Source organism: Branchiostoma belcheri, unplaced genomic scaffold, assembly GCF_001625305.1.
Source record: "Branchiostoma belcheri isolate BF01 breed outbred unplaced genomic scaffold, Haploidv18h27 scaffold132, whole genome shotgun sequence".
In the NCBI taxonomy this organism is placed as follows: Eukaryota; Metazoa; Chordata; class Leptocardii; order Amphioxiformes; family Branchiostomatidae; genus Branchiostoma; species Branchiostoma belcheri.
In genome coordinates, this window is record NW_017802736.1 from 466,598 (window position 1) to 489,046 (window position 22,449).

The following is a 22,449-nucleotide window of genomic DNA, read 5'->3' on the forward strand; positions in this document are numbered from 1 at the left end:
TATGATTGCTCTTGATTTGACAAATAACATTATATCGCATACCTCACGCCTACATGTAAGTGGCAACAGCCCTGTTGTTGCTAGCCTTTCCTTGTAGGTAAGGTGACTAGCCTGAGGGCCCAGAATGAATATGGTTGCCCGGCGTTGAACCCCTTCAATTAGAGACATAAATTTACGAGAATGTGGCGACCACAATGGGGAGCAATAGTCAAGAATGCTTCTGACCAGTGTGGTGTATAGAGCTTTCTTAACATCAGTGTTAGCATTGAAACCAACAGTCCGTTTGATGAAGCCAATCATGGAATTCGTCTTGGCAACCATTTTCACTATGTGGCTGTCCCACTGTAAGTCTGGCTGTACAATAACCCCTAAATCATTCATGCTGTCAACAGACGATACAATGGAATCAAAAACACAATATGTATACTTACTTCTTTGGCAGTCTGAGTTTCTTGACCTTCTTGGCAGCTTCGATGTCAGCTACGCCAATATGGTAGCCAAGAGAAACAATGGCCCTATGTGGAACAAAGATAGCACTAAGCAATCTGAACTGTGAGTCTACATGCATTTAGACATCCAATCATTCCCAACCTTAATGAAAAAATTTTTTAAAAACTTAATGAAAAACTTAAAAAGCACAAATCTTCTATTGAGCACTTCAATTATAAAGACCTCATGACACGGAAAAAAGTAGGTAAGACACATATGAATAAGGAATGTACAAATGTAACATACCATATATGTAGTAGCTTGAAATTTTATCATAATGACCAAGAAACTAAATTTGTACAGCCTTCCAAAGGTGCATTTTTGCAGATGATCTGACAAGCTTCTCAATCATCAGCCACCTCAGCAAATTTTTGCATCTCAACGCATTACTTTGCATTTCTGTGCTTTTTCCAAGGTGGGGCATTGAAAACTTGAATGTTACAAGAAAATCATGTCTAATTAAAAATGTAATATAGCCAGGTAATACTATTTATGGCAACCACAATCAGATACGGTTGTATTTTGGTGTTATGGGCACTTTAATTCTACTTTTAAGTCTAAGAAAGTTTACTTTAATTCTACTTTTAAGTCTAAGAAAGTTTACTAAGTTCATTTTTAAAAACTAGCTGTGGTAAGTTTTACCAAAAGACATTCAGCGGTCTGTCTAAATACCTCAACCAACCTTACCCGAGCCTAATATGCAGTGTATATGGGTGATGAACCCTTTTTAACACCCAGGCTGGATACATTGTCTATGTGATTATGAATAGATATCATACAGTAACTCCTAAGTATTTGCAAGTTTTTTTAAACTTATAATAACTTATCATCATCATCATCATCATGTCGGGTGACTACCCCGGACCAGGGCCACTCTTCCCTTCCAGACAGCTGCTATAGCTTCAAATAGCTCATAAGTGGAGTTAAAATGTTTAAGTATTAGGGAGTGATACACCACGCAAAATATCCAAATAAATCCAGAAACATGTTAAAAGAAATTTCTATGATATACAAATTAGCAAGCTTTTTACTTGCTACCTGCTTATTTTGACTACAAATTTACCGTGCGATACGTTCCGGCAGCACGACGTAAGCAAACAAGATGGTGGTCCTATTCCGTGGAGCGCACGGTGCGCCACAAAAAAATTGGAGTTACTGTGTTTTTCCTACTTATAACGGGGGGTGCCCTAACCTCGGGCGGATTTTTTACTGATCTGCAAATTAAAGTACAACGAGTTCTCATAACAATAACAATGTTATAATAACAATGGCGCTTGAAAGAGGGTCACTGCATTGCGGTGACTTGTGCCTTGAAATAAATGACCTGTACTAAGATTTTACACAACTGCCACATACACAAGGAATAAAGCTTTACAAAACAGTAAATATGTTGGTCTCTGACTGTTTGTTTTGTAGAACACTGATCCATGAAAAACAACGTCAACACCTCTCTCATCTGCATCTCCCATGATTCCCCTGGGACAGCATTGATTGCGTGAGCCGGGTTTTCAGTGGAAACACGGACTGATTGTGTTAGATACTACTCTCCTCTCGTGAGACGAGAAGTACACACAATTGCAATTTTACTGTCCAAAGAAACCTAAAATATCATTATCACTATTCTTAGGCCACACCTATGGATTACAGATTAACGGATTCGCCCGCTTCGTTTTTTTCTGATTTCTTAGGCCACACCTATGGATTACAGATTAACGGATTCGCCCGCTTCATTTTTTTCTGATTTGCCAAAACAAATAAAAATTCAGAATCTACTGCAAAATGCTTAATATATTTTGCACTGAACAGTTGAAAACGGTCCTTTTCTTCCTACTAGTTGTTACAGTTACAAATGTATTCCATCTTTCAATGCAATGGTATCATTAAAAGTTCAAAATACATTTACAAACTTTAACGAAAACGTCTCACAGAGTTTGTCGCTTGTAATGCTGGGCTCATGAATAGTATGAATGAATTTCTTAATATCCATGTTTACATCAATGTTCTCAAAATTCATTCATCAAAACCTGACCACTCTCTGACAACTAGTGATAGAGCGCCGTGAGTTTGAGCACATGAAAAAGCATCTAATGTTAAGGCACCCCCTGGTAATTACATAGACAAATTGAATGTATCTATAGCGTTAAGAAAGGTTGATAACCCATGTACACTATTAGACCAGGAAGCGGTCGGTTGAGGTCGGTTGAGGCCAGTTGAGGTCGGTTGAGGTATTTAGTCATACAATTCTATCAGTATGCAGATAAATTCATATAAGCCAATATTATAAGCTCAAAGAAGTAAAACCCAATTACCACTCAGCAAGAACAAGTAATGGAACATTAAAAAAAGCTATTTTGCAGTTAAGGGAACTGCTGGCTAAAGAACAACACTCTTCAAGGCAAATAGTTCACTCTGCTGAAGCAAAGCCAGGGAGAAAGCCATGGGGTGTCAGCAGCAGCAGCAGGCTGAAAACATGGAAAAACACCATTTACTTGAGAGTCTCCTGAGTCAGGTGGGTTTGGGAGTACTTCTCATCGTGGGGCAACTTGGAAAAGATGATCAGAAGTGGCTCCAGCTTATTTCCCTCATCTAGTTTCTGGTGGAACAAATCAAGATGTTATTTTATGGTGGAAATGGTACGACTTACTTGAGGCTTTCCAGTATAAAATTAGTTTGAGCTGTCCTCTCATCATGGTGAAGCTTGCTGAAGTCAATAAGTCTTGGCTCTTGCTTCTTCTCCTCATCCTCAGCCTAATGATACAGAATCAGCACATCAAGGACCAAAGGAAGGACAAATGTGAAACATTCCCTTTTTACTGCACTTTGGGAAACTCGCGTACACTAGTGTTCAGGACAACATTTTCAAGAATAACATCATGATGGCATTGTCATTGTTCCAGGAGTAATACCACTAAAAACAAATACCACTGAAATTAAAAAAAAAGTATGAAGGACAGTATGGAAACAACGTGTCAAGAAAATACAAAGTACTAGGTAAGTTTGCCATCTACAATCCTGAACTTGAAACCATGGTTTAGTCTAGCTGTCAAGGTTGCACATCTGGCTGTATACTTAATTGTTGTTTCACAAAATACAAACATGGAGAAACATGGAAAAGAATTTTCCATCTGCCACTAGATGAAATTTTCCTAAAAGGCTAGAGGCATGCTAGTGACATCTATTGACTCGAGAATCATCTTAATTGCCAACATTCGCGTGAAGTACATAACATAACAGAGAGACGTTGTCTGACAACAAGCAAATGAATATCATGTGTTTTTTCGATATGCTTTGCGGCCATACAGCAATGTACAATATTCAAGTTGAAGTTGTTTGAGTGAAGCATACACACATAGATCAGCCCAAATCCTAATTATTTTTCACATACATTTTCCATCAATCTGTACACTGATACAAATGATCACACATATGGGCCTGAACCATCTAAGGAAAGTACTCACCTTCCTTCGGTTTCCACATTCAATACAGTAGTAGAATGCTATATACACAGTGCTAAGTACCAATGTCACGTGTAAGAGATACATGTACCTGTCACCATGAACATATAGTCGTCTAACGCAAGCGCTCAACCTACAAACCAACATTCCTTCCCCAGTACACAGGCTGCCCCATAAGTGACACCAGTATTGTCACAACAGATCTACAGAACAACACTAAATTTGACATTCTAGATACAACGTCCTTGATTACCTCCATGAAAAATGGAGGTATTGTTTTTGGCGTGTCTGTCTGTGTGTGTGTGTGCGTGTGTCTGTGTGTGTGTGTGTCAGCAACTTTGTAGTCAGCAGAACTTCATAACGCCTTTATGGATTGTGATGATATTTGGTATGCTGATAAGTCTTAGGAAGACGAAAGTCAAGGTCAAATATGGGCCTTCTGGTGTATGACCTTGGTACTGCAGCAGAACTTCCGGTTTTTGGATCTTTTGTTCTGAACATGCTATGGTCTTGATTTTTGGTGACAGATAGCTTTTCCTGTCAGGAATAACTGGTGTAAGTTTGGTGCCCCTAGCATCTTGTTCTGGAAATGCAGGGGACTTTCTGGCGAAATCTTTAAAAGCCAGTAAGTCCAGATAGGAACAACGTATTTTCATCATATTTGGTGTGTAGGTAGCTGAGACAGAGTTGTACATAATAAAATGCAAATTATGCAAATGAGTTATCATAAATATTTAAACCAAGTATATGCATAGTGCTGGTTGGACTGGTCGATCTTACAGAAGTCAAAATCTCCCTCTTGTGTTGGAACTGTGGCAGAAAATGTGTTGTGACATATATGATTTTAAAATTTTAGGGGAAACTTAGGTCTGTTCAAAATGACTATGAAATGTACAGGAAATAATTTGCCATTGGGAATTATTACCTAGGAGTTCTACACTCAGTCCTTATAACAAAATTGGTCTAGTCAAAGGATTTGGTTATGCTTACCTAACTAACGTTAACAACCTATCAATGTCAATATCTGATGTACACACCTAACGTTAACAACCTACCAACGTCAATATCTGATGTACACACCTAACATTAACAACCTACCAACGTCAATATCTGACGTACAAGAGATATATTATAAAAGGAGAGAAAGATATACAAGTAGATCTACCAGTTGACTGCCGATGATACATGGGGGAAACATTCTATGCTAAAAACGTTCTCAGAAAACTCTATGAACATAATGGGAGCCAGAGCTGCATGTGAGTGAATGTGTCTGCTCAGTTGGGAATCTGTACAATTTCCACATAGTCAATGTCCCAAGGGTTTCCTGGAATTTCACTACTAGTAATGTCGGTATAGATGTGTGTTAGCAAAATCCCAGAAATGTGAGACATTTCTGTGGACATTCCATGCCTGTGGATAAAATTCTTGTACAATTCTTAGAATTCTTGCAAACTGCACACAATACTGTACCATTAGGCTCCCCCCTGAGGCGTCGCCAAAATTTGATACTGTATTATATTTGACCAAGTATATAAGACTCTGAGGAAAAATCAGAGACATTGTGAATAAAATCCAAATATTGCTATGGCCCTTCAATGTTGTCTCCATTTGTTTTATGCCCACTTTATATAAAGTAATAAATACATTCATGAGACATGTGAGTAAAATTCACACAAGAAGGCAGAGTCATGAACATTTACTTACTATGCCATAACTCCAACCAGCCTCAATCTTCTTCATGCACCAGAGGTCGTGAAGGTTCTCAGTCAATTTTTCCCGTACAGACTCCACAAAGCCAGGCAGAGTGATCTGTGGAAAAACAGATAGAGTATTGAGCAATGCTCTTTTCTTATTCTTCAAAAGGCATACCTTAGACACATGGGTAAAGTTCTGTTTCATCGGTGAAGGTTAGAGGTGTCAGTAACACTAGAGAACTTGTGCAGAAATGCAGGTTTATAAGCAAGAACTATTAACTAAATTTTGCAGTAACACCCAACAAGATTCCTAGTATCAACATTGTAAAAGAAACAGAGTCAGAATTCATTGGGCCAGTTTATCTCAGAGACAAGCTGAACCCTTGCACACCAAAGTACATTTAGCTACCACCCTGAAAGTCTCCAAACACCCTACTAGTAACGTCACACAGGAAGAACAAACCTCTCTCAAAGATTTGATCACCAATCAAAACATATTGATTCTTCATGCAGACAAGGGCAGATGCACATTAACCAACCTATCCGTTGATATATGTGAACTACATGTGTACTAGAACTTTGCCTAGCTGGATGCACATACTACACCTACAAAGGACAGTTCTTCCAACAACTTCACAGTTGTGCTATGGGAATACCAGTTTCACTCATTGTTGTAAACTTGTACATGGAGAAGTTTGAAAACAAAGCGCTCATGCAGCACTTTCAATGACATTCCCCCCAGCCAACTGGTTTTGATATGTAGACAACATTTGGTGCAGGTTGAAAAAGAGGGTACATACATATGTAGCTGTTGATTTCATTTGCTCACATCAACCAGATAGATGACAACATCAAGTTCACACAGCAGGCAAGTCATGACAAATAATCCCTTTCCTTGACACCAAAACTATAGTAGTAAGAGAAAGATGGCAACTATCGTTTGAAGTATACAGGAAACCAACCCAATACCTGATCAATACCTGGCCTTCAATTTCCACCACCCTTCGGAACACAAACTAGAAGTGATTAAAACTGTATTCCATCTGGCAGACAACATCATCACTGACAAAGCCAAAACAGACGAACATATACACCTCCAAGGTGCCCTGGCTAAGTGTGGCTACCAAAACTGGACCTTCAACAAAGCTCTCAAACCTTCGGACCTAAGAAAACCCAGAAGTGCAAACCACTGACCAACAAAAACAAGGTCAACATCACTATTCTGTATGTCCAAGGAGTATCAAAAAAACTCTTGAATCAGATGGATCTTACAAAACTTCAACATTGCCACAAACTTCAAAACGCAGACAAAAACTAACAGTTTTTAAGACTACATGTACATTGTCCATGATGATAGCAGGGTGAGTGCTAACCCATTGTGCACAGACATGTTTTCTCCAAGCTTATGGTGAGTCCAAACATCAGTCCAAACGCCAGCATCCCTGGAAGCTGTACATCATCCATACTTTCGCAAGCTGGTGATTAAAGGGATCCGGACAGTTGTCTGTCAAAGCACTTAAACACCTATTTTTTAATGCTATACAAAACAGCACTCTGAAAATTAATTGCATTTGATCAATTGAATGTGAATTTTACAACATAATGAATTTTTCATTTGCCTGATACCACAAACTAAGGTCCCGTAAGTCTAAAGATACACATATTTACAGTATTTGACATCAAGACGCCTCGGCTTGAAATTATTGTGTCTCAGTCATGTTGTGCATGAGTCGACCCTCTTCAAGGTTCCCTGTCCCAGACAGCTGCTTTCCTTTGGTCCCCTGCATGGGTGGTCGTCTTAAACAGGTTTGGCTTTAATTATTTCAACCTTTTTGGGTAATAAAATTCATTGTAACTCCTCACTCATCCCAAGTGTTAGATAATAGCTGATAATCCCAACCTTTTCATCTACCCCTATATATGTACATGTATGAGAGAAATCCAATCTTACGGTTACTCACATGTGTAGTGTTGACAGGGTTAGGCACGAGTGGTTCATACTTCTCCAGGCCTTTGGAGCCATGGATGTATCCTTCATCCACCCCTGCAAAGTGGAAGAGGGGTTCTACTACCAGTGGTTCATTAGGGAGCAGAAGTTCATATATCGGAGCGTAGCCCTCCGGAGGAAGGTACTGTAAGTCGCCGTGTGGTGATCCAAACAGGAAACGGACACTAAAATAAGAGAAAAATGACTTTTGTAAAATGAATCTGTCTCTTGTATACATCATGTATGATACCATCTTTTCCAAGCCAATCACATGTAACGTTACCATTCCTCGCTAGTTACTAGTCATGTATTGATGATTGAATTTTGAAAACAAATGTTCATGTAAAGAACATGCATACTTGGATAAGAAATGCATTCATATTGTTCATAAGCCCTTCACACTCCACAAGTGGCAAACACTGTGAGACGTTCTTGTGAATGTACCTTCACAAATGAGATACAGTAGACAGTGTGCCCTAACTTCATACACATAAATTTTGTAATTTGCTCTCTTCATAAGTTGTGAATTTTATTTCAGAAAAAAAATCAAATTTTATGATATTTCAGCTTTCTTTTGACAGTAAAGTTATTGCAATTGTGTTTACTTCTCATGTCAACTGACAAGGGCTGTACAAATGTATCTGAAGCAATCCAGTCCATGTTTCAACAGAAAGCCCAAATGATACCCACGGGAAAATGCAGATGTGCAGATGACAGTGGTACTGACATAATTTCCAATGTTGGTTTTCTACTAAAGAAACACTCAAGAGACCCTAATTACCTAGAGAACCAATCAGGTGAAGGACTATTGTTAGCATAGTTTAGCTTGGAAGTGACAATCGCTCTGTTAGTCAGTTCGAGCGATTGTCACTTCCAAGCTAAACTATGCTACCAATAGTCCTTCACCTGATTGGTTACTCTCACTAGCCAATCAGGGCCTACATGTGTACCTAACTTGCTAATATATGCATATCTCTCCATAACAAGTCTCTCCAAATGGTCACTTACAGATTACCATAACTACAATGTACACCAATCATAACTGTTACAATATGCTGTATTTACTCCTGAGCAAATTTTGGTATAACTAGTTGTAAACACTTTTTCCTACAGAAAAATAATACATTTGTACGTGTAAATAGTAAGAAAGTGAGATTGACATACACTACTTTTGTAGAGCAACTAATCACTGGGAAGAAGAGACCAGGGGAGGAGTTGAAATGCTCAAACATGCCCTGCACTGGGTTTCCATTCATACGGAATGAAATACAGGGTACTGTGAGGTCCAGGCAGCAGCTGACAATGTCCCCCTTTGTCAACATGTGGGGGTCGTAGGACTGAACCCTCCTGGCACGTCCAGCTGTAACACACATGTACATGGAAGTTAGCAGGGTCAAAAGGAAACAATGGACATCATGGTATAAACCAATAAGGCCTAGGATCCCCCATTTGACTTTTTTTATACTTGTTAAGATGCCCTAATACACAATGTATTATTGGCCAATCAACACGTACTTGTAGTAGATCATTAGAATAATTGACCACCTGTTGGCATGAATCGCTACCTTTTCCTTGGTGTATATGGTGACCATATGTCAGCTGATCAACCCTTTACATTTATTATAATTACCTCCAAGACATGTTCATATTTTCATTCTGTCTGATACTCAACAAGAAATTTCAAGAACAGCTGGTTGGATTGACTTCATACTTGGTGCGTTGGTTGGGTTTGAAGAAAAACTGGAAATGATGAGACTTTGGGCCCCCAAGTGGCTTCCCTCGGTACTGCAGTGGAACTTCCGGTTTTGATATTTCGAGTTCTGAACATGCTAGGGTCACGAATTTTGGATGGTACATGCAGGTACCTCTAGTGCTCTGGAAGAAGTCACGTGAGTTTAGGCCCCCTAGCAGCTTGTTATGGAACTGCAAAACAGTTTCTTTAAAAATAGTCAAGAGAGGAAACTAAAGAACCGGTTGATCATCATGATTTTTAGTATGTAGGTAGCTGAAGTGATGCATGACATGATAATTATATTACAATTATACAAATCAGGACCTAATTTGCACAATGAATGAGGAAATTTTACTAATCTGCTATGTTCGATAATAGGGCTATAAACAGTTGTGACATATGTAAATGAGAATGACAGGAACATTGGCAGATATTGAATATGTGAGTGAAGACCTAATTTGCATAATTAATGAGAAATTGCTACAATTTTATAGTCGAAACTGCTCGGAATTCAGTACTTGCCATATTAATATTATTTGTATTTGGAAGTTCAGTGAAGGTGAACATCATTATTTTAGCTAAACATAATTTATGAAAATCAGGACCTCGTTTGCGTTATCTATGAGGAAATGCTAGAATTATAATAGCCTTATTTCTTAAGATAAGATTGTCATTGTGTGGAGAATATGATCAACTGATATAATTAATGCAAATGAGGTTTTTATAATTGTTTAATCACTGTAAAAAAATGTAATAATTAGTCAGTTTGAGCGGTAAACATGACTTGGCAAAGATATGAGGCCATGAAACTCTTCCTGTGTATGAAACCTGAAAATTAGTCTCTAACAATATCATACCTTGTCCTAGCCTGATGTCCAGCCTTGCTAACTTTAGTCCACTCCCCAAGATCTGCTCCCCGGACTAAAGCTAACAAGGCTGGACACCAGGCTAAACTTGTCCATGCCAAATGATAAGGATTTCACCAGTGTGTTGCATGTTACTAGGTAGGGGCCATGTGAATATTTTGCATAAAAATTTTGCTAATGAGCAGGATTGTAAATGTCAGCCATTTACAGGTGGTCATCACCATGCATAAGGTTCCGGGTCAGAGTTTAAATCTGAGTCTAGGTAAGTGTGCAGTGAATCTCCGGAAGCGTGACTTTGTTACATGTACCTCCATGAAAAATGGAGGTATTGTTTTTGGCCTGTCTGTGTGTGTGTGTGTGTGTGTGTGTGTGTGTGTGTGTGTGTGTGTGTGTGAATGAATGTCTATTACATTTGACAATTTTCAGGAACATAATAATAATGTCAGTGTTGCTGATGTCATGTAGTGTTTAAGTTTAGCCGTGATGAGTAGAGGGTCAAATACACAGGTGGATCCAAACATCTGACGTTAGAGAGAGTTAAGTGACAGAACCAGGGCATACCTGTCCACAGATGCATCCCATCAAAACCATAAGAATGGAAGTCATCTCCCACACCGTTACTCCCCCAACCCTCACCACCACCAGGGTATGGGGAGAAACCACTGGAGTTGGCCCAGCCGACCCTCAGGTGTGCAGGGATGGAGGTGTTCTGCTGTACCTCCTCTACAACCAGCTCATAGTACCACTTGGTGTAATGTACTCCTCCGTCTGCCAGCCCTACATACAGGTTGGGCCGTATGCTGCAGAAAATAGTATGTTGGCAATTCATGGTCATAATTATGGAATGATAAGACAATTAACAAGCCCTGCCTGAAAGTACCGCAATTATGACATCAAGACCTGCAGATTATGTTATTAAGAACTAAAAAATGTAGACTGTTTGGTTAAACATTATTCTAAAACATGTCAAGACATGGTGATGATTTGGCAAAGGATATTGATGTTGCATGAATATAACTTTCTACGTCCAAACCTAAAAGCAGTCTGAAAAGCTTCACGTTTCAGCTGGATTTGAACCCTTTGATTTCTGCCCCAGAAATTGACACAAGTTACATGTACCTAGGCTGTAAGATTTTTGGAATTCCTGACAGCATGTACATTACATGTATGAGCTTTTAAAATCAAAGGGACGAGGCAAAGGCAATTTGCAGGGACAAGTATTGGCCACCTTACAAGAACTTGTACCCCATAAATGTATACTGGTTGCTTGTATCATTATTAAGTATACATTCATGCCTTGAATTATTGTTGTTTTACCTGGTGACGTGATCGAGCAGTTTGGTTTGCAACAGGATATCCCTGCTGGGCAGCAGGTTGTCCACAATCAGGTTCTGGTTGGACCTGACAGCCACTCCATTGCACACACACAGGGAACACAACACATCCAGAACCTACATGGGCAACATGGATCATCATATTATATCATATCATAGTCAACACACAATTCCAAGTTCTCAGGTCTGGATCTTATCTAATTGACACCAAAAATATGTTTATCTATGTTTTAATCTCTTGTATGCCATAAAAAAGTCAACAATATTACCAATGAGATGTATTTTGAAATAAAACATGGAAAAAATTAACCTGAAAAAGAGGAGGAAAGGGGATTCAGGCAAATGAACTACATGTACTTAAAATACAGGACAGAGGTTTATAATACAATGTACCAAACATGGAGTTGAGTTTTCTTTTCAAATTGCACTTTGCCTATTTTTCTAAGATAGTAGAACATGTACATATATATAAATGTATATACATGTAGGCTAACGTTATAACCATGTACAGTAAAAAGGCTTGTTGGACTCACCTTGTGATTTCTACCATGCTTCTCAATGAGAGAGATGATGACTTTGATGTGCTGTTCTTTGACCATGTTCAGAGCATCAGGACTCTCAATTAGCACACAATGTAGCACATCCAGAATACCAGTGGAGGCAGATTGACTTTCCAGCTTGCTCACCAACCAGCCCAAGGACTTAGCAAACTTGGTACAGTTGCTCCTGTTTCCCCGGATCATGCAAGCTGAAGATAATCAAACACAAACATGATCAACATACTGCAGTAACATGTTACAAAGGTCTCAATATCATAGTGGCATTATTACAAATGTAAGCTGGCAAGGTGTTGTTGACCTGGACTCCAAATTTTCTGAGTTCCAATCCCTGGCAGGCCCCATTGTTGTGCTATTGGAAAAGACACCTTACACTACAAGTCATGTATTTCCACACTCGACTCACGTAAAAATAAGTCCTTAGCTTCAGTATACACACTTTGACTATAATTTGGGAGACAAGTCTAGGCAAACTAGTGGGATGGGTATGGTGCTTACAAGTTACAACTATACATGTTCATGTATAGTTATATCAATGTAAAGAATTGTTTTCCCTTGTATTTGTCCTTCTTTCCCTGCCATGTCATGAAATGTGGTGAAGCCATCACTACATTTGCTCCAAAGCAAATGTCGGCCTTTCTAGTTTGACCATAAGATAACTTATTTGTGGCCCAGGGAACAAGAAATCACTTAAATAGCCATAACATGACCTATACGCTAAGTAAACAAACATGGCAACTGGCCAGGTTTTGTCGCCTTCGTCGATAGTTGCAGATGCATATTGATTTCTTGTTTTCTGGGCCGCGTACAAGTCATCTCATGTCAAAATACAGAAAACTGCAATTATGTTAAAGTATAGATGAACTTTTTATTTCGGTGCATTTATTTCCACTTCTCTTCTGTGATCATGCTAAACAAACATTTGTGTTACACTACGTAACGTTAAAGTTAAACAAACCGGGTCGCCTCCGCCGATTCATTATTGTGATTTCTTGTTCCCTGGGCCACAAGTAAGTTATCTTATGATCAAAATACAGCGACTTGGGGTTTTAACTCATCAATGCAGGGTGTATTTAAGCCTCCTATATGTATATTACGGTGTATTCCTGTGCATTTCGGTGTATGCCAGTAAATAGGTAGACCGGCACTTAGCAAGCAGACTTCCCTTTAAGCGTTTTGGTATGAAAACTGCCTCATTTTCTCACCACAAAATCACAGTATAGACTATCCCCTTCCCAGATATCCAACAAGTACAAGACTTAGTGCAGCCTTACCCAGTAATTGATACAAAGAGTCCACAATTCCTTCATAAGCCAGTCCTGCCTGCTCTCCAGCCACTTGGGCAAATAAACGAGCACTCTTGAACTCTGACAGCTTGTCAATGACATTACACACCATCTCTATCATGCCCTGTAAAATTCAAACATCATTGAGAAGGAAGTACTGAAATGAAATGAAAATACTGAAAAACATACATATGGTAGGAGACATGACTCACAAATTGTCCCTTAAGTTTGGTATTGCAAAAGTTCTAGAATTCTACAGTAGTTCTCTACAATACTACTGTAACAGTACAACCTGAACTTTCTGCTAACATGCTGTTTTCTCTAAGCCTGGGTGCCATCCTATTTGTGTACCAGGGCTCCCGTACTTGCTCCACATTCTTGTGAGAATGGGAGCCACTGCAAATGTAGGATGGCACCTAGGCAAGGTTCCTAGATGTTACTACAGAATGATGTTGTTGAATGTTGTGTCTTTTAACACTACTGCCATACAAATGTACATGCATTCTACCTTTTCTTCACTTTTGTTCATGCATTTTTCAACAGGAGTCTACGCTGGTTGGCTAACACAAACAGATGACACAAGATTATGAAAATCTGCTAAATAAGAAATTCATAATAAAAGCAGCCTGTCCATGGAAGCATAATATTGTTTGTACATATTGTGACAAAAACTTTCAATTTCATGATGATATACACATGTACCTCCTCCTGAAACAAGTCCTGACGGTTTCTCACAGTCTTCAACTTCAACTGCTTCTCTTCATGGGCTACAAAACAAGAATACACAAAATTATCTGTAATGATGATAAACCCACATTTTGTGCACACCCCATGTGACCAGATATCTGAAATACCATGGAGTTAGAAGGAGCCCCTATATAAACCTCCTTGGAAATACCAAAGGATCTTCTTTCCATTTCTTTTCTGTCAACAAGTATCCTTCAAGGGAGGGAAAGATAACTTTAGACAGTTCATTCCCAAAAAAAAATACAGCAAAAATGATACAGACTGGTTTTCTGAACACCTCTTTAGAGTTCAGCTAACTCTGTATAAATTTTGTACCCTAAGATCTTATAGGGCATTACATGTTATTTTCACAAAAAATTGAAATATTCTAATTACATTGTATAACCAATCTCAATGTTAGCAACATTTACTACTGTAAACAGGTAACCACTTTTCAACATATTTTCAGCATTATTTGACATTTTTAAAGAATGTTGTCAGTCCACTTGATACATACTAAGCTTATGGTGACACAAGTTGGACACCGCTGGAATCAAAACAAACCAGTCAAAACGCAGGTCACCCTATAGCTAGAACATGTTACTAGTATTCTCTGAAATAGGGCATATGCCGGGGCAGGTTTTGACCCCATTCCATGGTGTAACTAGTACTAACTACCTACAATGCAATACGTATACATTGTAAATGCGACTACCACATGCAGTATAATAAGGGACACGATAAAAGTCAAGTGTATACTTTATGTTTTTGCCAGACTGAATTCCATTTAACCGAGAATCACGAACTTCAAGAAACAAAAGAAAATGAAAGATTTGACAACAGATGAGATTAGACATCATGTCACACATTGCAAACTATGCCATAAGTTACATGTATTTGTCTAATATCTGTGTCATTTATACTTGCATACTTTCATTTTCTGCTGGCTGAGCAAAGTACTTGATGAGATCGGCAATAACAGCCATGATTGCGTCCACTTCCAGCTTCATCTTCTGCCCCTTGGACAGGACGGACAGGTAAGCCAGGTCACTGCAACATCCAATACAAACTGTCAAGAACTGTTCTCAAGACATCATGATATACTGTACTTGAACACTGTCTTTTTCTCTTAAATGCATATACAAAGTCCCTTTTAAGTTTGACTTAAGACAATCAACACACAAATATCTAAAGTATATATAATAATTGTTATGATTATCTTTATATTTGGACATCATAACATTTCATATGTGAATGTCCTATCCTTTGGCATTTTATTTCTACATTTGTCATTTCATCATTGCCTTCATCTGAAGGGTATGTTTTCAGTTTGGGCTTGGAAAGGCTGTGGTTTGGGTCTGTATGTATGTCAATGATATTGATATTTGGTATGTGAGTAGCTGTTATGGATATGGTGGTCAAGTTAAAAACGATCCACCTAGCTTTTTCCAACGGTGCTGCCGTGGGCTTTTTATGCATTTGTTGATTGTATGTGTTCAGAATAATTCAAATGGCTGTGAATGGAACTTAATGGTATTTAGTAGGTGAGAAGCCGTTATGGAAACAAAGTTCAAGTTTGGAAATGGTTATCCTGTCATGCTCCTATGTTGCTGCAAAGGAGTGTGTTTTTTGTGTTTTTGTTTGTGTACAATATAACTCAAGAAGCAGTGGATGGTTGTTATTGAAATCTAGTGGATAGATAGTGACAGCAAAAAATGAAGGTCAAGTTCCATAATGGGCCTCCTACATGTAGTGGCTAGTTAAGGCATTCCAGCCTAACATCAAAGCGTAAGGTAAAATTTTCTGCAAGTGTCAGGTCAACGTCAGGTTAATGATTTTTGCCCGGCCCAAAGGCCAGGTATAGAGTCCGGTTTAATTCGTACGTTGTAATGGTGGACAGTTACGTAGTACTACGTACGTTCCTTGTTTGGTTGGTACGTTAAACCATTTCAGAAGCCCTTTATACGCCATGCCATGCCTTACTGTTTGTGGTCTTAAATGAAGAAAGCACTTAAGATTGGTGTGGTGTTGAATACATACATAGTAAACTTGTCAAAGATGCTTGTTGACTTCCTGACAATCCTGGCAGCCTGTGCCTCCTCAGGCAGGGCCCTCTGCAGGGACATGCTGTCATCCATGTGGCCCTCCAGGGACACAATGGCCCTCCTGGTAGCCACAAGTTGAGTCCTCTTCCCACTAGCTGCCTGTGAGACATAGATACAAACAGTACTGGATTGTGTGTACTGTGTATGAAGTATTTCAAAGTTGTTAAACTAAGTTAAACATTATCAAACATCATCCTACAAGTCCATGTATACACGTATTGTACAGAATTTAAGATAAAGTACATGTACCACTATCGTAAACTTAAGGGAATGGCTACTGACAGGATCATCCTGTCAATAGTAGAAACTTTGTGCTATTATTGTACGTTTTTCCTATTATTAACAGGATGGACCAGTTGACTTGTTTAGACCAACAAAGCTATAACCTTGGTTTTGCCGGCACGGTAGTTGTATTAAATTTTTCAGGTCTAGCTGGTGTGTTATGCCGAAAGGCGGATATACCGGCTTTACAGATACAGATACAGATAGGTCTTCATTTTCACAACAGTTTTACACGAAAACGTTAAAGAAAATAAATGAAACGCAGAGAACAATTTCTTTTCATTTGGTCAGAAAATATATATATGGATTGAGTTAGATTTCCAACTGAAAAAGAATCTGTGGATTATTTTGATTTTTCTAATGTAGCTGACATTTCTCACGTAAATCATAAAAGATCGACATACAATTTGTCATGCATTGCAGCCATCTCTGTCAGCTTAATTTGTGCCATAAATCAGGTTGTTTGATAAATTATTAAGTTCTCATGAATATTCCGTGTACATGGGAGCTCAAAAAAAGGGATACTGCAGAACACGTTTCTCCTCTTAATTTTGTAACAATATTTACAATTGCTCACAATTGCTCACAATTATTCCATTGCATTAAATTTAAAGCCATGCTCACCATAGTCCAGATTACAGACCTACCTGGTAAGATAGCCAGTATCCTGTGTCCACATGCTGGATAAAGACAAGAGATTCTCCATACTTGATCTGGGGTGTGCCCATTCCCATAATCCTCTTGTCCCATGTTTTCTTGTCATCCTAGAGTGAAAAAAATCATCATCAGCTTCATGTGCAGAACTTCAACCACCACAATGGAAGGACGTTTTTGGTACCTTGTGGGATAACTGCAAGACATGTCATGAGATGCCAAAGCTACAGTTTCTAACATCTAAAGCACTGGCCATGGTGCTGAACAAAGTGCTGCAGTTATTTCCATTGATACATAATGCTGATGAGTTCAATTTCCTTCATAACAATTTCTTAAACAAAGTATAGACGAAAGCATGTTTTTTTATACAATTTCTTAAACAAAGTGTAGACAAAATCATGTTTTTTATACAAACTCTAAAACGAGAAACAGAAATAAGTTACTGGTCTAATAATCAAATTGAGCCATTCCATATTCATCTTACCTTTGTCCTCTTCATACAAAACGAGCTGGACTTAGCATCACACTGATCCTTTGGTACTATGACGACTAAACGATTGTCTTTGATGGTCAGGTACTTTCCTAAAATGGGGAAACATAGCATCACTTAATTGACTATATTAACTGATCATCTGATTGTTTCTTAATTTCCATTCATTTAATACACAAAGATGTGTTAGCAGTCAGCATCATTATTAAATGAAAGATACATCGATGTATTTCATTTCACCTCAAAAAGTAAAATCAGGTCAAACTAGAAAGGCAGATATTTGCTCGGGAGCAAATGCAGCAAATGGGTTCACCACATCCCCCATACCAAAAATGGAAACAGAAGGGACACCTCTCATGAAAATTACTTTTCAATACAAAAAAAATTGTTTAAAAAGTTTTTAAAAATTGCCCCCCTAATGCACAAATGGACTCTTGCAGTGACCTCTATGTTATGTTATAACTCTTCCAATGAGTTCTATGTTATGTTATGGATCAGTCTAAAATTACATCCTCACATAATATGTACTTTTCATAATCACCCCCTTTTCCGAAAAATGTCCCCTTTCAAGAATTGGCTGTCCAGAGACCCCATGGTACTTTATAGTCCAGGATACAAACATTTCCATACAAGATATGGACTTTATCATAATAACACTATTCCAAAATTGAATTTAAAAAAGTGTCCCCCTATTCAATAAATTGTGCTAAGTTTACTGCCAACTATTACATCATCCATTTCTAACTGAAACAACTTTGCCCATTTTTGGTGTGTTGACCACTGTCAGCAGTAAACAAAATTTCTTTTTCAACACAGATTTTGTCAGAAAATGGCAAAAAAACAAGTGTCCATAGGCGACAATTCTCCGTGAAGTTTTAGTTTATTTTGCAATGGTCAACAACACGACAATCTAAACAGATCTTTCATAACAATATCTTTCATTTACTACATATTATTTATTTGATAAGGTATCGTAGTAGGAGCAAATCAGTACACAATCACAGTCACCAACAAGTCACAATCCAAACAGATACTCGCAAATGATTATACACAACAACCACCTAATATCTGCTTACAAAACCGCGCCTACAACACAGCTACTTAAGCTACGGCCTATTCCACAGGATTATAGAAATAGGGGTGTTTCTGAAATATGAATTTACCTCAATATAAAAACAGCTACAGTAAAAAGAAAACAATGTGCATCATCACGGACATAACGGCACACCACATGCCTGCTTACAAAGAAATATAGCGAGGACAACAACGACTTTTCACTGCGAACAAATTGGAGAACGGCGCACCATTTCGACTACATGCGACAAAACAGCTGTTTTTAATCACCGACCAAAATCCGTATCTGCCTGAAGGAAATGCAACCCCTCCCCTGCTATTAATTTTTTGCGGGCGGTCCCACGTGCCTCTTAAATTTAGGGGTACTGTTGAAATATTACATTGACCACAAAAACGGCTACGGGTAAAAATAAAAATATGTGCATCATCGAGGGCATATCTGCAGACGAAGTATAAACTCACATGCCGATTAAACAAAGGGAACCCTGTGGTTTAGCTGCGAACACGAAAAAACGACTGCCCACAATACTCCTGCAGGAGGTATACCTCCTTCATGGAGTAACAACAAAACGATTGTACAAGCCTGTATCAAAACAATGAAGAAAACAACTGGGGGCATTTGTCCACTGTACCACCATGCTAAATTTCAGGTTGTTTGGCCCGAAAAATGAAGAAATTGAATCCATGTAAAGAAATGGCAGGAGAAGGAGAATAAGAAACATGAGAAAAAACAAAATGTCTTTACCACACCACTATGTGGTGTTGGTGAAGCCTTCACTATGTATCAACAAGGCTAAGGAATGAGAAATTCAATCTAATCAATATACATTACAGTAATTGACGACAGTTAGAGTTGAAAGATTTCCTTCCAAACACTAGTCTGTGATGCTGTACTCCTACTGGGTAAAATGACAGTCTGTAACCTCATAACTGCACTTCCAGAAACATCACCATACCTGAGGTTACATGACGTAGCCTGAATTGCTGACCCCAGTCAATATGTTGGGAGCTCCATCTGTGGTAAAAAAATGTTGTTAAAGAATGAACTTTTCAATGCATATCATTGTTCATGTAATATACATGTATATATAACGTTAACATTATATATATAGATGAGCCAAGAAATTAGAGCATCGGAGAAGGTTAGACATCTAGGTAATAAGACATAACGTTATACGTCATAAAACAGTTACTCAAGCACCTGGATATGATTTTGGAAACAGTCAGACGTTTCTGGTAGCATCCACTATCTAATTCTTCAGTGACACTAACCTGTGTTAGAGACACCACCTACAACATAAGCAGGGACGCTCTTTCAAACTCCAATCAATGGATATCTTAGACCGCGAAACACGCTGGTGGGAACAGGGAGTTAAAGAGGCAATTTACTGTATGAAAGAATGCACAACCCCACAACATATCCAGTTGCTTGAGTAACTGTTTTTTTGGGGGCAAAGAATTAGAACTTACTTGGTCCTCAAAAGCTCTATCCTCCACAGTGACCTTGCATGGTCTATAACTTCCCCAAGTTCATAGTGCACTGGCCTGTACAGTCATTCAAGATGTTATCAGTTTGAACAAGGACAAAGGTACTATCAAACAGCCACACAATGATGATAGGTTCTGCTTGATTTGATTTATTATTAAAATGACTTAAAATCACTAAATTACAAAAAAATTACATCCCAATGTACAACGTACAATGCATAGCTATACAGTAGGTATGAATCATAAACTTGTACTTTTTTTAAGGAAATCAATATAAGGAAACCCTATTGCCATACATGTACCTTGCATCGTCCTCGTCTTTCCCCACAACTAGAGGCACTGTCATACACTCATCCATCCTCAGAAACCTTAACACGTCTCCACCACCCAAGAAGCCTGCCAGAAAAATGCAATTTTTGATTGAGCACATTTGACATGGAAAAGGAATGTCCCTATCTTTTTATGTGCATGAGTCAAGTAATGCCAATCTGATAAAAGAATCAGTTCATTCTGCAACAAGTCAATATTAAAGCTTACCTCTGACACTTATGCTAAACATGTTACATTTTCTCTCTAGTCCTGCTGATATAGCAATATTGCAATTTGAAAACACTTGGTCGTGTTGCGTGGACCAACCGGATTTTTGGAGGGGGGGAACCTTTATTCATCCTGGGGGAACCCGTCATAATAATCTTGCTGCTAATTACATGTACATTGTACGTTAGTTTATACAACAAGATGATTTCTACTGGCTGCTGATGTGGGACTACCAAAGGAGTATCTGGCGGGCGCCATGACGGACAAAGTGGACTGGAGGGAGAGGGTCTGGGACTGGGAACTCACGACCTGATGATGATACAACAAGAAACTGCTCCTTGGCTCTCTTGGCTTGAATAAAGTTCTCAAGATATAAACCTGTCTTATAGCAACAAACCACCACACAGTGACATGTAGTAGTGCTTTGGAAACTCACATCAGCAGGACGTCACCTGAAGTGACAGTCTGAACTTCCCTCAAGCCGGACCAATATCGGGGGTCATTTGGATGTCAACAGTATGGTGTAGTTATTGCAATCATCAATTTGTAGTATAACTTTCAGTAACTTATAGAGTGCACTCTTTCCATACATTAAGCAACGTAACATTTACCCGATTTGTGTTGAAATTGAGAGGTAATGTCACAAACATTACTGCTGGAAAAACTGACCACCGACCCAAACTTCTCCCACCTTGATTATGTTTGTGAAGCAGAACTCCAGTCTGAAGCTCTGTGGAAGGTGTCTGATAGACACGAAATGGTAATTAAGGTGAGAGAAGTTTGGGCTGTGTAAAAAGAAAATACCTACATGTATATCCTTTGTTTTACCAACCTCATGAAACTATTTTTGCAAACATATGACGTGACTGTCTGGATTCTCTGTCTCTCTCTCTTTTTTTGGATGCATGACTTCGCTACAATGGAGATTTTCGGACACAAGCTTGAAAGGAAATATTTTAGGCTTGATGGTACATTTGTAAACAATTTAATTTTGCAAAATAATTTATCAAAAGGCATGCATGCGGAACTTTCCACATGCCGTTGCCACATGTTAGTGAGCAAGTCAAGACAGGTATTTCATGTGCTGAGCTGCAAACTGTGACAGAAGTTTTGGGGACTGTATACATGTATGTCAATGGTACATGGCAATATAACGTTATATTATGTGTAGTATAAACTTTGCTGTTACTATTGTGAGACTTAAAAAGATAAAAATTGCTGATTTAGCAACAGGAAAATTTGATAATTAAAAAACAGTAAGTAGTTGTACAGCATGTTGCCCGCCAGTTGTTGACCGCCCTCCTGTGCCGTGCTGCATGGAGTGTCGGGCGACCTCTCATGCACTAGTACATGTACACGTGTATTTTTCTCTTATTCCAATTTACAAATTCCTTATCAATTTCCTTTGAACAAATATATATAGGTATGCAATGAATTAGGGTGAGCAGATGAGACAGTCAAATCAATTGATACTTTCTTTGACATATACATGTAAGAGCTAAGGTACAGCAAAAATCATCATCAATATTGTAAACATACATGATTTTTTTTTGAGAGGGGTGAAGAAAGCCATATACATCAGGGCCCATCAACCTTCATTGAACCGCGACAGGGGCCGACATCGTCTACCAGATACCTTTGACCCAGTGTTGACGTCACACTTCAAAGAAGCCACATGACAAGCTTCACTGGG

At 38.6% G+C, this 22,449-nt stretch overlaps 1 protein-coding gene across 1 annotated transcript in view; it reads right to left on the reverse strand.

The window, feature by feature from the left end:
- Nucleotides 1–22,449, reverse strand: part of LOC109464113 (ryanodine receptor 3-like) — a 206,779-nt gene that overhangs the window by 153,662 nt on the left and 30,668 nt on the right. The window contains 17 exon segments of the mRNA XM_019761046.1: nt 432–515; nt 3,134–3,237; nt 5,649–5,753; nt 7,600–7,810; nt 8,790–8,985; nt 10,785–11,023; nt 11,541–11,674; nt 12,091–12,305; nt 13,389–13,524; nt 14,103–14,167; nt 15,058–15,176; nt 16,167–16,330; nt 17,161–17,277; nt 17,652–17,749; nt 19,688–19,746; nt 20,202–20,276; nt 20,522–20,615. Of these exon segments, the coding sequence (XP_019616605.1) occupies nt 432–515; nt 3,134–3,237; nt 5,649–5,753; nt 7,600–7,810; nt 8,790–8,985; nt 10,785–11,023; nt 11,541–11,674; nt 12,091–12,305; nt 13,389–13,524; nt 14,103–14,167; nt 15,058–15,176; nt 16,167–16,330; nt 17,161–17,277; nt 17,652–17,749; nt 19,688–19,746; nt 20,202–20,276; nt 20,522–20,615 (2,215 nt within the window).